Genomic DNA, 12,954 nt, shown 5'->3' on the forward strand with positions numbered 1-12,954 from the left:
CAAGTGAAATAATTATTTGTCCACACTATGAATATCATATATATATATAAAACAGTTATAAATGAAAATATAAAAGTAAGCAGCAGCCAATATGTGCTGTACTTCACTTTCTGTCATTGCCAGGATATACTTCAAACTGTTAAAACTGGTTATTATGGGAGTTAAATAGGAAGAGGGATGGAGAAGAGTGTCTGTCTTTACTTGAGTAATGATGAAAATAATTTTTATTCTTTTATGTAATAATGAAAATATTTCAATGAAGATTAAAAGTGAAATAACTATCTGTTGCTTCAAAAACTGTTTATTTGGACTGAATGACATACGGGAGCAACAGAAAAAAACTTGTAATTCTTCTTAGGAGAAAATCCACGGCTTCTTTCCATTTCAGGGATGTTAGAAGGCGGGTCCCTAGTGTTAGATACTTCCATGACTCCAAAAGGATCTTCTCATTATTTTTTACTTAAGTTTATACAGAAATGAGCTTTTTTCTTGTTAGTTCTCATCTCCTTCTTACCGCAGGACTAGAAGTTGTAGTATCAGTTGACACACAAACATATCCATCCTTCCAGGACTGTTAGTTCTTCTTGCCCAGTCCCAGAATCCGTTTCGCCATCCTGTCTTGGTTCCTCGCTGTCTTCCCAGTTTCCTGCTGAGCTCATTACTCATTGCTGCGCAGAGGCCTCTTGAGGTGCAATGCCACTGCTTCCCCTCCCCCATCAGGCAGATCTTGCACAGGCGCAGCCCTGCCTGTCATAGTGTGCTACTCTCAGCATACAGTGGTACACAGCAGCGTCTCTCAGGCTGACACGGGGCAGGATCAAGGTGCTCGACTTTCTGTCAGAGGTAATAGCCAGGAAGGCCATACTGTTGGTTGTATTTTGTTGTAGACCATGAATCACGTATTCTGGACCCTGAAGAGGAACCTGTCGGTACCAATGGATGTACTCATTTCCACTGATCGTGGCATGGCTACAAGGCAAGCGCACCATTTCTCCTTCCGTACTTTCCACGGAATCTGGTTGTGTAGTCTTAGCATCACCCGCAATACCTAAGGAGTTAAGAAACAACAGATCAGCTTTGGACTCTCAAATATCAGAGTGCCTGGGTGTCAGGCTCACAAAAGCCCCAGAGCTCCTCTCCGAGCTCTGCTCTTGAGAGCTGTTTTGCTCAGATCTGAGGACACTGCTGATATTTACTCCTTAGCCATGCAGCACCACACAGTCAAGGATAATTTGCCCACTTTCCACTTTCTTTGAGCTCTGGGAACCCGGAGCTCCTTATGTATAAGTCTGTGAGTCTGATATGCAATGGCTCGTGTTTGTAACGCTCAGACTCACGGAACAATCACACTGACACCAATTCTCACCAGCAGTTTGGAAAAGCACAGAGAGAGACTTGGAGGCAGCAGATGCATCTTCATTGTCATTAGGAACAAAAGTCATCCTTCCTTAGCTCAGACCACTTACCCAAAGCCAGGAGAATGGCAATTCCACTCACAAACCCCATAGTTAGGAGCAAATGGGTGACCCGGGGTCCTGAGCTCAGAATCCTTGTCTGAAGTAATAATAGCAAGTCTCCAGCAGCAGCCCCACAGCTGCCAGAGTTGCCCCGCCTCAAGAAGCCTTCTCTGTGGGTGGCTCCAGCCAAGAGGCTCTTGGTTGGGTTTATCTCCACCTCTCAAGTTTAAATATAAAGTTTAAAAGAAGATGAAAATATTTCCTCTACATAACCCCCAATTTTAGCTTCAGTTGAGATCTTTTCAAGTTTCAGACTCAACAAGGCTGAGTTCGAATGCACCAAACCTTTTGAGGGAAGCTAGGCACCCCTATTTCTGTGAAAGGCAAAGCTCACTGATGCTTGATGGTTTAGTGTTCCATTGAGATGGTCGGAATTGCTCTTTATTTCAGGAAATCCTGTTGATCTCTGCTGTTAGGGTAAGAAGAGACTTCTTATATTAACAGTACATAAGTCTTAGAAGCAGAAACATACACTTTAACTTTTAGAGGCACTAAATTCCTTTTTTTCCATCAAAATTACCAGTTAAAATAGTACTGTAGATGAAACTATTTGCAACATAAGTGCATAGTATTGCTGTGCTCCGTATAGCAGAAAAAAAGTTAAAGCGAGAGCCATCGTAAAGGCCTTTGATACACCAGCTTCCTTGCGGACTCCTACAATAGAGTCGCTATCCTATTTCTTCTAACTGGAATTGCTGGTTACTTCTGGTCCTGTCATAGACACCAGTGACTTGCTTGCCCACAACTATGTCTGTGAGTTCTCTAACACATATCTCCCCATCTCTAGCCATACCTAGAACCGATATATCCTGAAGACAGTAAAGAGAAAAGAAAAGGAATAAGGGTTGGGAAGACAAGATTTTGAGAGGAAAATGAAAATGATGACATTTGAGAGGAGAGGTAGAAACACTTGGTCTAATTTCTCCACAGTGTCTACTAGAAATATGGGAAAGAATAAAATGTAAATAATTCCTTCTTCTCTGCCTCAAAATTTGAAATCTTTTGGTCTCTATAATGATAAATACTTGGTTACTTAAGACTCTATATTAATCACCTGTCATATTGATGGCTTGTCAAACTGGGGATTGAACTCATGGCCTTGTTGAATGCTAGGCAAATGCTATACCACTGAACTACATATGCAATCCAAGTAAGATTTTTTTTTTTGAGACCAAGTACATTGCTCAGGCGTTCTCAAATCCACAGTGCCCACGATTCCTCCTCCCACACCCACTTTTCAGAGGAGCTATTGCTGGCAATGTTTGCTGGTGTGTATATGAGTTTCTTCAGTGAAGCAGCCAGTAAGAAAGGAAAGGAGTTAACAAAAGGGTAGTGGGAAGGTGGTGAATATACACAGTACGTTGTGAACGTGTATGAAACTACAGGAAGAAAACAAAAAAAAAGAGAAGAAAGTTGATCTATTAAAAAATTTTCACAGCCTCAAGTCATCAGAACTTTAGTTTCCAAGTAGCTGAGGCTATAGGGCCACACCTAGCTCCTCCCCTTACTTTCCCTGGGTAAGGGCTGGACTCACCTGTTTACTTTGGCCTTTGGCAATGAACTTTCCTACACATTTGAAGCTATGCAACACACATTCATGAAGGGCTTAAAATGTCAGAATGACTGTAGGGATGAAATTAGTTCTCTGTACACTCCCTGACTGCCCTGACCTTCCCTGGAAGGAGCTTAGGCTTGTAGCCCCCTCTGGTGGCTGTTCACGGGATTTCTTTTCCTGAGAACCAGGACGTAGGGTGCAGTTTCAGTCTCAAGATTTGTTTTTGATTATTTTGTTCATGGGAGGCAGAGACCTGAGTGGGAAAAGGGAGGGAGAGGAGAAGAGGGGCAGGATTAGGTATAAGGGGAGACAGAAGAGAAGCCCAGAGGGCCAGGAGAATGAATGGAAATATGCAGCTGTGGGGGTTGGGGGTGGAGGTTGGGTGTGGGGAAAACCTATGGAAAGTCCTAGAGACCTGACATGTGAGAGACCCCCAAAACTCAATGGGGAGGGGTGAACTTAGCTGAAATACCCAACAGTGGGGAGATGGAACCTGAAGAGGCCACTTGCAGTAGATAGACAGAGTCTCCCCTGGAGAAATAGGTCACCAACCCACCTTCAAAAACTTTGACACAGAATGGTTCTTGTCTAAAAGAAATGAAGGTACAAAAATGGAGCAGAGACGTACAGAAAAGACTGTTCGGTGACCGGTCCGGTTTAAGATCTATCCCATGGGTGGGCACCAAACCCTGACAATATTTCCAATGCTATGTTGTGCTTGTAAACAGGAGCCTAGCATGGCTGTCCTCTGAGATGTTCTACCAGCAGCTGACTGAGACAGAGGCAGATACTTACAGCCAAGCATTGGACTGAGGTTGGGGACCCCTATGGAAGAGTTAGGGAAAGGATGACAGGAGCTGAAGGGGATGGCAACAAGGTCAACTAACCTGAACCCCTGGAGGCTCCCAGAGACCAAACCGCCAACCAAAGAGGATGCGTGGGCTGGTCAGTGGCCCCTGGCACAAATGCAGCAGAGAACTGCCTTGTCTGGCCTCAATGGGAGAGGATGCACCTAATCCTGTAGAGACCTGTTGCTCCAGGGAAGGGGGGTGCCCCTGGGTGGGGGAGAGTACCCTTTCAGAGGACAAGGGGAGGGTGATGGGGTGAAGAACTCTGGGATGGGAGTAATGGGGAGGGTGGGCAACATTTGGGATATAAATAAATAAAATAATTTTAAAAGATTTGTTTTTGATATGGTCCCTCTCTCTAATAAAAAGTTTCAGTGTAGAGCTTCCAGCTTCTGTCTTCTGAGCATGACTGAATTGTTTTCAGGTTTTGGGAATTTAGAATTATTTCTCTGATGTTGTCACAAGGACCAAATTCATTATGTATTTCTTGGTTTCTTTTTTTCTTTTATAAAATTGTTTTATTTATTTACATTCCAAATGTTGCCCAAAGCACCTACAAGCCCATGTCCTTTATCACAAGGCATGGGATTTGGCAGTTTAGGCACTGAGCAGTAATCTAGCAGGTGGGTCCAGTAGTTGATGCTTTTCCATCACAGGACAGGGAGATGCTATATGCAGTGATTCTAAATAACTCCAGATCAATGCTCCTGGTTTCCCAGAGGATATTTTGAATACCGCAATCCAACACTAGAGGTTAAAGATTCAACACCACACTGACTTTCATCCTTCATCTTCCACAATCATAAATGTAGACTCGGAGAAACCCGGCTGTGACAATGAAACAATGCATGACACGGTAGCGACATAATCATACTTAATGCATATTCACTGCGCTCCTACTGTGTGCAGCTAGTCAGGTAATGACAGTCATTCAATGCCAGTCCATGGAAAAAGAAAATGCTGGGGTTGAGGAATAGGAAATAGAAATACCAGAGATCATAGATCATATCAATATTTTAACTTTTCATCTGGTATTCATTACTGCTGTGCTCAAGGTGTGGAGAATCAAGGCTGATCTAAAAGAACAATAAATGTTCTATATCAGTTTTTGTCTGTTTTATGTGATAGCTCTGTTGAGATAAGAACCACATATTATGTAATTCATCCAGATAACTCCAGAGCTGAAGGTATACATTCAGGAGTATACAACCGTCCTCGCAATCAATTCTAGAATATTTTCATCATCCCTTTAAAGCAATGGTTCTTGACCTTCCTGCTGCTGCAACCTTTTAATATGGTTCCTCAAGTGTGGTGACCCCAAAGCATAAAATTTTCATTACTACTTAATAAGTGTGATTTTTTTGCTACTGTTATGAATTATAGTGTAAATATCTGTCTTTTTCCATGGTGTTAGGTGATCCCCGTGAAAGGGTCGTTTGACACTCCTTCAAGGGGGTCGTGACCCGCATGTTGAGAATCGCTGCTCTAAAGGATTCTTTCTATGGAAGCTCTGATCATTTTCACCCATGAAATCTTCTTTAGGCAATTGCTCATCTAGTTACATAATATGTGACTTATTGTCTCCGCTGCTGCTGAACAAAAGATGCTCAACACATGGAAACAGCAAAGTAAAGGCAGACTTCATTACAGAAATTTAAGGGCAGGAGAGAAATTAAGGAAAAGTAAGAGAAACTCCTGTGAGTGGGAGGGACGGTGAGAAGAAAACCTGTGGAACCATCTGTCTGGGATGTTTGATGACTCACTACAGGAACTGGATCTCAGGACAAGGGCTGAGGTCATTTCTGTTGAGACTGGTTGTTTTTCTGGACTTGTGGATGGAGACAGGAACATCCACACTCTGTTCCTGTTCTTCTCACGTCTGGGGAGGCGATGATGTGTTGTTCATGTGCTGCTCACTTACTAGGGGAACTGTCACATTTTTGAAGCGCTTTGTGCCTCTCTCATTTGCTTTGTTAGACGGTCCCCTTGGCTGTTTATTGGCCTCTAGTCTGCACCTACATTGCATGTTGTTAATCTTGCAAGTGCTGCTGGTCTCCAGCCTTGGATGGAGTTATCTAGGAACTATTAATTAATCTATCCATTGTTTTTAGTCCACGTGACTTGCATGCAGTTTTTTTTTTTTCCAGCTACCAATACATGGCCAGATTTTTCTTGGTCACCTCTTGCTAAGCCCCTTGATTCTGTTGTGGTCTGGAGTGGTATCCTTTCTGGAACAGGTGGAGGCTTTGTAGAAATTTATAGAAATCATTGGTCTGATACAATTAGCTACATTAGAAGCAAGACTGTGGAAAGCAATATTGTTGTTTGCCTGTGTTTCTGTGGGTAGGTGCCAGCTGGGCTTCTCACGCGTTTTCCCAGAGCTCTGTCTTTTATCTGCTCAGCTTGTCTGTCTTACAGCCAGCTGTGAGCTATTTATGTCGGTTTCAGAGTATTCCAGACATGGCCATCTTAACTCACACATTCCTTTTATTCTTTCTCTGCATCACGGTCAGTTGTTGATTCTGTCTAATGGATATTCACAGTGCATTTATATTTGTAGGAATGAAGAGCACTGCTCTGCAAATGTTTGCAATACTTCATAGTCTATCTGTGTATGCTATTCTATCAAATATTAATGGAACAGGAAAGCTGCTGAGTTGGTAGTGCTGTCTTTGCATCATGTACTTCATGAGCATGGTTCATTCTCCCACTTATTAGACATTTGATTCCTGTTAGTAATGCTTTATATATTTTTATGCTTTGGCCTTGCAAGTATTTTAAAAATTATTGCTATGTATTTTGGCCTTTAATTTTGTTTTATGGATCTTGAACTGCAGCATAATTTGATGATTCAACGCATCCATAGATTATTTTGGTTTCTTTGTATTACATTACATCATTTGTGATGAAGGTATTTATAACCCTTCCTTTATAGGCATTATGACTTTCAGGACTGTCAGTACATTGTTTAATGGAAAGATTGTTCTTTGAGCTTATTTCAATGAACTCAGTGACATTTCCCTCTGCTTTGTGTCTAGTGTGACCTTTACTAGCATGAAGTGATTTTCTTCTAGTCTTAATTAATTAGGAATTTATTTCTTTGTTGTAAATAAGTGATGATCACCAATTAGACACTTTTGGGTAACAATTGAGATGACTGTGTTATGGTTTTATGAATGGAGGTTATTTGATTTATTTAGAGTTTGTTTTTGTTTTTGGTATAAAATTTTTATTAACTTTTTTCATATAATATATTCTGATCATACTTTCTCTCTCTCCCAATTCCTCTCAGATCCTCCTCCCCATCTAATTACCCACCCAACTCCATGCCCTTTCTTTCCCTTTAAAAAATAAACAAACACAAAATACAGGAAACTTATTATACATATGTTGTACACAAACCCTTATTCACTGTTGGTGGGAGTACAAACTGATGGAAATCAGAGTGGAGAATTCTCAAAAAGGCTAAAAGTAAATCCATCTACCATGACCCAGCTATACCACTCCTGGTACATGCTGGAAGGCCTTGACATCCACTCCACAGCCGCTTGCTCAGCCATGGTCATTGCTGCTGTATTCACAATCACTAGACCAGAAGAACAACCTAATACACTACAACCAATGACTAGACAATGAAACTATGGTACATGCACAGCCTGGAATACTATTCAGTGGTAAAGAAATACAAAATCATTAACTTTTCAGGTGAAGGATTGAACCAGAAAAGGTCATATTTACTGGGGTAACCCACATCAAGAAAGATAAGGGTCTCATGTTTTCTCATGAACATTTCTCATGAGAGAGGCTTTCTCAAAGCCTCTAAGCTCCAAGTATTCAGAACCAAGTCTGTATCTTGTTTCTGCATGACACAAGAGATTAGGATGGGGCCATTGTCAGGATAGAGTTGTTGGGAGCATACTTATAGAGAGAAGAATAACAGGGTATAAGCAATGTGATCAGGAAAATGGTAAAGGGGTCTCTTTAGGGGGAGGGGCTAAATGCCAATTATGAAGTTCTGTGTATTCAGAAAAAGGTGGTAGAAGGGGAAAGGGGAATAATAAGGTACAAGTGATCCAACAGGAGAGATGGGAAAAGGGAGGCTCTTTAGGGAGGGCAGAAGAGGGTAACTAAAAAAAGAGGGTAAACTAACAGGGTTGTCTGAAAATGTCATAATCATAGTATACATAGAAAATTTAAAATGATAATGCACGTAATTTTGTCTATAAATATACATATTTAATTTAAATGAACTTTACTTATTTGTGCTGATGGTATTCCCTCCAAGAGCCAAATAACACTTTACAAAATCTTCAATACCAGGCACAAAAAGTCCTCTTTTGAGTTGTTGGTCAGTGCTGCCCAAGAGACTCCTAAAACATACAGACTATTGCTGTTACCTTTGGTTGCTGCACCCCCCCATTCCAATATGGAAGGTAAGTCCTTATTGCTGAAACTCCACGCACTCCAGAAACAATGCCCAGAGGCTTCTGAGGTGTAACTAAAAGAAGACAAGAAGGCACCATGTAAGCATCTAAAGGAGGGAGGCAATCAAGAGTTCTCTCCCCAGTCATGGCACCTATGAAGGACATCAACCCCCAGCGTGGTACAATAGCCCTATGGGTTCAGTAGTGTCATGCATACCTTGGCAGTAAAGGATAGCTCTCTCATTGGACTTAGGACTTGTTCAGAAAGAGGGGAACTATGCCTGGTGATGAAAACCTAGCCAACTACTCAATTGGTGAAGGTATAGATAATGAAGGAAACTCTATAACTACCACTTTATTAAACTGGCATAATACACAATTATAATCTAAATATTCGTCCTTATACTCACAGATAGATGTAGTCTTCACTTTACATCAAGAAAATTCCCTGAGCAGCAGTAGGATACTACCACAGAAAACTATAATGAACCAACATGCAGACTTGTGAATTCTAGTTCCAATGTAAATGTAGAAAACATTCCTGCGTCTAACACTTGGAGTATACTTGTGGGAAGGGGTGAAAAGAACCAGAAGATCAGGGAGTTGCTGTGAGACTCCATCTTCTAGGAATGTCAGAAGCTACACCCATAAAATGTCACCCACATGGGTACCCAAATGTGAAAAGGACATTAATGCAGTGGCCAAACTGCACAGGGGAAATCCATGAAGCCTCAGTCCTACACAAAGAATTACGGGAAGGTTAGGAATGCTGGGAATGGAGGAAATAGAGTTTCTCATGGCAGAGCACAGCAAATGGCTGTCTCTTGTCATCCCTGAAAACATACATACAAATAACATTATATAGACTGAGTGGGTTACATTTAGGAATACATATGTGCACACACATATGCCTGCAATATCTATTAATAAAAAGGACACATGAATTAGAAGGAGAACAGGTAGGGGGTATTTGGGAGGTTTTGGAGGGAGGAAAGATTGAAATGTTGTCATTATAGTCTCAAAAATAAAAAAATAAAGAAGATCAATGTGGAAGCTCTCAAATTAGTAACTTAATGATGTACCCGAAGACCCTGGAAAAACAAGAAGAGTCAGCACTCAAAGGGTGATTGAAAGAGATAATCAAATCTCAGGGCTGAAATTAATAAAATAGAAACAGCCAACCAACCACATAAAGAATCAATGAACCAGAGTCTATTATTTGTAGAGTTTTAAAAAATGATAAATGTTTAGCCAAATTAACTAAAAGAAGGACAGAGGGAATCCAAATAATACAATAGAAATAAAGGAAGTTATTGCACCAGACACTGACAAGTTTCAGAGAATCATAAGGACATACTTGAAAAATCTGTATTTCACCAAACTGAAAAAAATTCTAAGAGAAATAGATAAATTTCTAACGGAATTAAGAGAATTTAAAATCTCAAAACCAAAACAAAAAGCCCAGGAGTAAATAGCTCCAGTGCAGAATTTTACAAGATGTCAAAGACTTCAGCAATATTCCTCAAACCATTCTGTAAAACAGAAAAAGTAAGAAATGCTTTCAAATTGTTTTTATGAATCCAAAATTACCCCGTGTCTTAGGGTTTTACTGCTGTGAAGAGACACCATGATAAAGGCAACTCTTATAAAGGAAGACATTTAATTGGGGCTGGCTTACAGGTTTACAGGTTCAGTCTATTATCATCAAGATAGGAGCATTGAAGCATCCATGCGGCAGGCATGGGGTTGGAGGAGCTGAGAGTTCCAACTCTTGTTCTGAAGGCAGCTAGAAGACTGGCTAGGAGAAGACTACCTAGAAGAAGCTAGGATGGGGCTCTTAAAGTCCACACCCACAGTGACATAGCTACTCCAACAAGGCCATACCATCTAATAGTGCCACTCTCTGGGCCAAGCATATCCAAACCATCACACCCTGATACTAAAACAGGACAAAGCCTTGTTTTGCAAATTATAGCCCAGTCTTTCTTATGATCATAAACACAAAAATTCTCAATAAAACTCATGCAAATTGAATTCAAAAACATACCAAATGATTAGCCACCATAATCAAGTAAGTTTCATCCCAGAAATATAGGAATGGTTCAACATACAGAAGTCAACACTTATAATCTACACATAAATAGATTCAAGGACTGAAACCATATGATCAGTAGATTTAGAAAAGGCCTTTAATGGTTGTCCAGAGACTGCCCCCACCGGGAGCTCCATCCCATATACAGATACCAAACCCAGACACTATTGCAGATGCTGGGAAGTGCTTGCTGACAGGAGTCTGATATCGCTGGCTCCTGAGGCTCTGCCAGAGCCTGAAAAATACAGAGGTGGATGCTTGCAGCCAACCATTAGACTGAGCTTGGGGTCTCTGATGGAGGAATTGGAGAAGGGACTGAAGGGTATGAGGATCTTTGCAGCCCCATGGGGCAGGGGGGGCAACAGTGTCAACTGGCCAGACCCCCTGGAGCTCCCAGGGACTGGACCACCAACCAAAGAATACACATGGAGGAACCCATGGCTCTGTCCGCATATGTGGCAGAGGATGGCCTTGTTGGACATCAGTGGGAGGAACTGCCCTTGGGTCTGAGGGGTTTGATGCCCCAGTATAGGGGAATGCTAGGGCAGGAAGGCAGGTTTAGGGAGGGTGGGATAGGGGATTTCCGTGTGACTGCCTGCAGTTACAGCGAACTGGGTCCCTGGAAGAGAAGCTGGGGATAGATAAGGGGCGGTGAAAAGAAATGAGGACTAAGACAACACCAGCTGCTCAAAGTCTCGTGGTTTATGGGGGGACCCAGTGTTTTAAGGTTTCAGGCAAGACCCTCCCCAAGTTCCAGTGTGTTCTGGGAAACGGGTCTGGCTGTTCCCTCCACTGCTCTGGCAGCTGGGTGGGTCACCTGCTTAATTCAGGAATTCATAGACCTGGAGGAACAATGAACTTCACCTTCTCTCTGAGCACTCCACCCTAGGTGGAGCAGGACCCTGACTAGCACAGGAATCCCCGCTCAACAAAGGCTGATAGAGTAAGTTTACCTGGATCAATGTCGAGTTCCTACAGTGCGGGGCGTGACACCCCACTATGGCTCTGTACATATCCGGAGGGAAAACCAGTAAAGGGGGTAACATTTGAAATGTAAATAAATGAATTATTCAATAAAAAAGAAAAGGCCTTTAACATAATCCAACATCTCTCATGATACAGGTTTTTAAGAATCTAGAGCATATCTTAACATAATAATGGCAATACACAGCAAACTCACAGCTACTTCAGTTTGCATTTCTATCACTTTGTAATGTAAGACCCCCAAAAACCGAGGGCGCCCCAGCACCCCACACCTCGGAAGGTGACACCCAAATCACTCACGAGAAATGGTCTCGATGCAATAACATGAGGATTTCTTTATTCCAGAATTCTGGGTTCCACAGCCGTACATCGCGCAGGGGTAGAGGACTGTGGACACCAAGTGCTGAATTGAGACAGCTTTTATAAGTTTACAACAAAGCAAATCACAAGCCAATCATTTCTTAGCATGGAGAGCCCGCGAAATGCGAGCCAATCAATTTGTACCACTCTATAGTTTTTAGGCCAATCAGTTTAAATTATCGGAGCCCACACTCCATGGACCTATTAGTTTCCTATTTTCTTGGAGGTCTATAGCTACGTGAACTCCTGAATGTGGGTAATGACATAAGCAGTTTATAGAAGCAAGATAAGCAAATAATTAGCTCATTTCCAGTTACCTTACAGGGCCAGGATCACCTATTCAAGGCCTTTCTGCCTAGCTCTTACAGGGCGGACTCTGGACTGTGACCTTTTACCTAGTTTCTAACAAAGAGCACAAAGAGCAGGCTCTGGAATGTGAAGTGTTTGGGGCTCCTTAGAAGGCTAGATTAGGCTGTATTTTCTATTCTTTCAGTAAAACACTTTGGTAGATCTTCAAAATGTTGAAATCAAAGCTACTGTGTGACCTAGAAATTCTGCCTCTGTGTATAGACCCATAAAACTCAAAAATAAGCTGACTAAAAGTTGTCACTTTCAAGACAAATGTTTAGACTTGAAACCATAAATGTAAACAGAAAAATCCAGATACAAGTCACATACTTAGGTGTGACGTGGGCGAGAGGATGGGTGAGACACTTGAGGGTGTGGAGATTTTGTTTGTCTGTCTGCTTGCTTTGAATAATATATAGTTCTAAAATTAAGTGTTTATTGTGTATGTATGAGCATATGTGTATTTGTGTGATTTTCTTTCTTTCTTTTTTTTTTTTTTGGTTTTACTAGTGCGAAATCATTTATTTCTTGTGTTGTCTTTGGTATAGTTTGCCTCATTGGAGAGATTTCTTTCTTGTATCCTTTGTAGGGCTGGATTAATGGAAAGACATTGTTTAAATTGATTTTGTCATGAAATACCTCGTTTTATCCATCTATAGTGATTGAAAGTTTTGCTGGGTATAATAGTCTGGATCTGTGGTCTCTTAAGGTCTGCAAGGCACTGGCCCAAGCCCTTCTGGGTTTTAGAGTCTCTGTTGAGAAGTCAAGTGTAATTCTAATAGGTTTGCCTTTATATGCTACTTGGCCTTTTTCTGTGAAACTTTAT

General features: G+C 41.5%; 1 gene segment (V, D, J or C); it reads right to left on the reverse strand.

The window, feature by feature from the left end:
- Positions 1 to 308: 308 nt before the first annotated feature.
- On the reverse strand, positions 309 to 1,674 carry LOC127691596 (T cell receptor alpha variable 26-2-like). The segment is given in 2 exon segments: positions 309 to 1,048; positions 1,467 to 1,674. Coding segments are annotated over 2 exon segments (372 nt in total).
- Positions 1,675 to 12,954: the final 11,280 nt, after the last annotated feature.

The sequence above is a fragment of the Apodemus sylvaticus genome, chromosome 8 (genome assembly GCF_947179515.1).
Source record: "Apodemus sylvaticus chromosome 8, mApoSyl1.1, whole genome shotgun sequence".
Lineage (NCBI taxonomy): Eukaryota > Metazoa > Chordata > Mammalia > Rodentia > Muridae > Apodemus > Apodemus sylvaticus.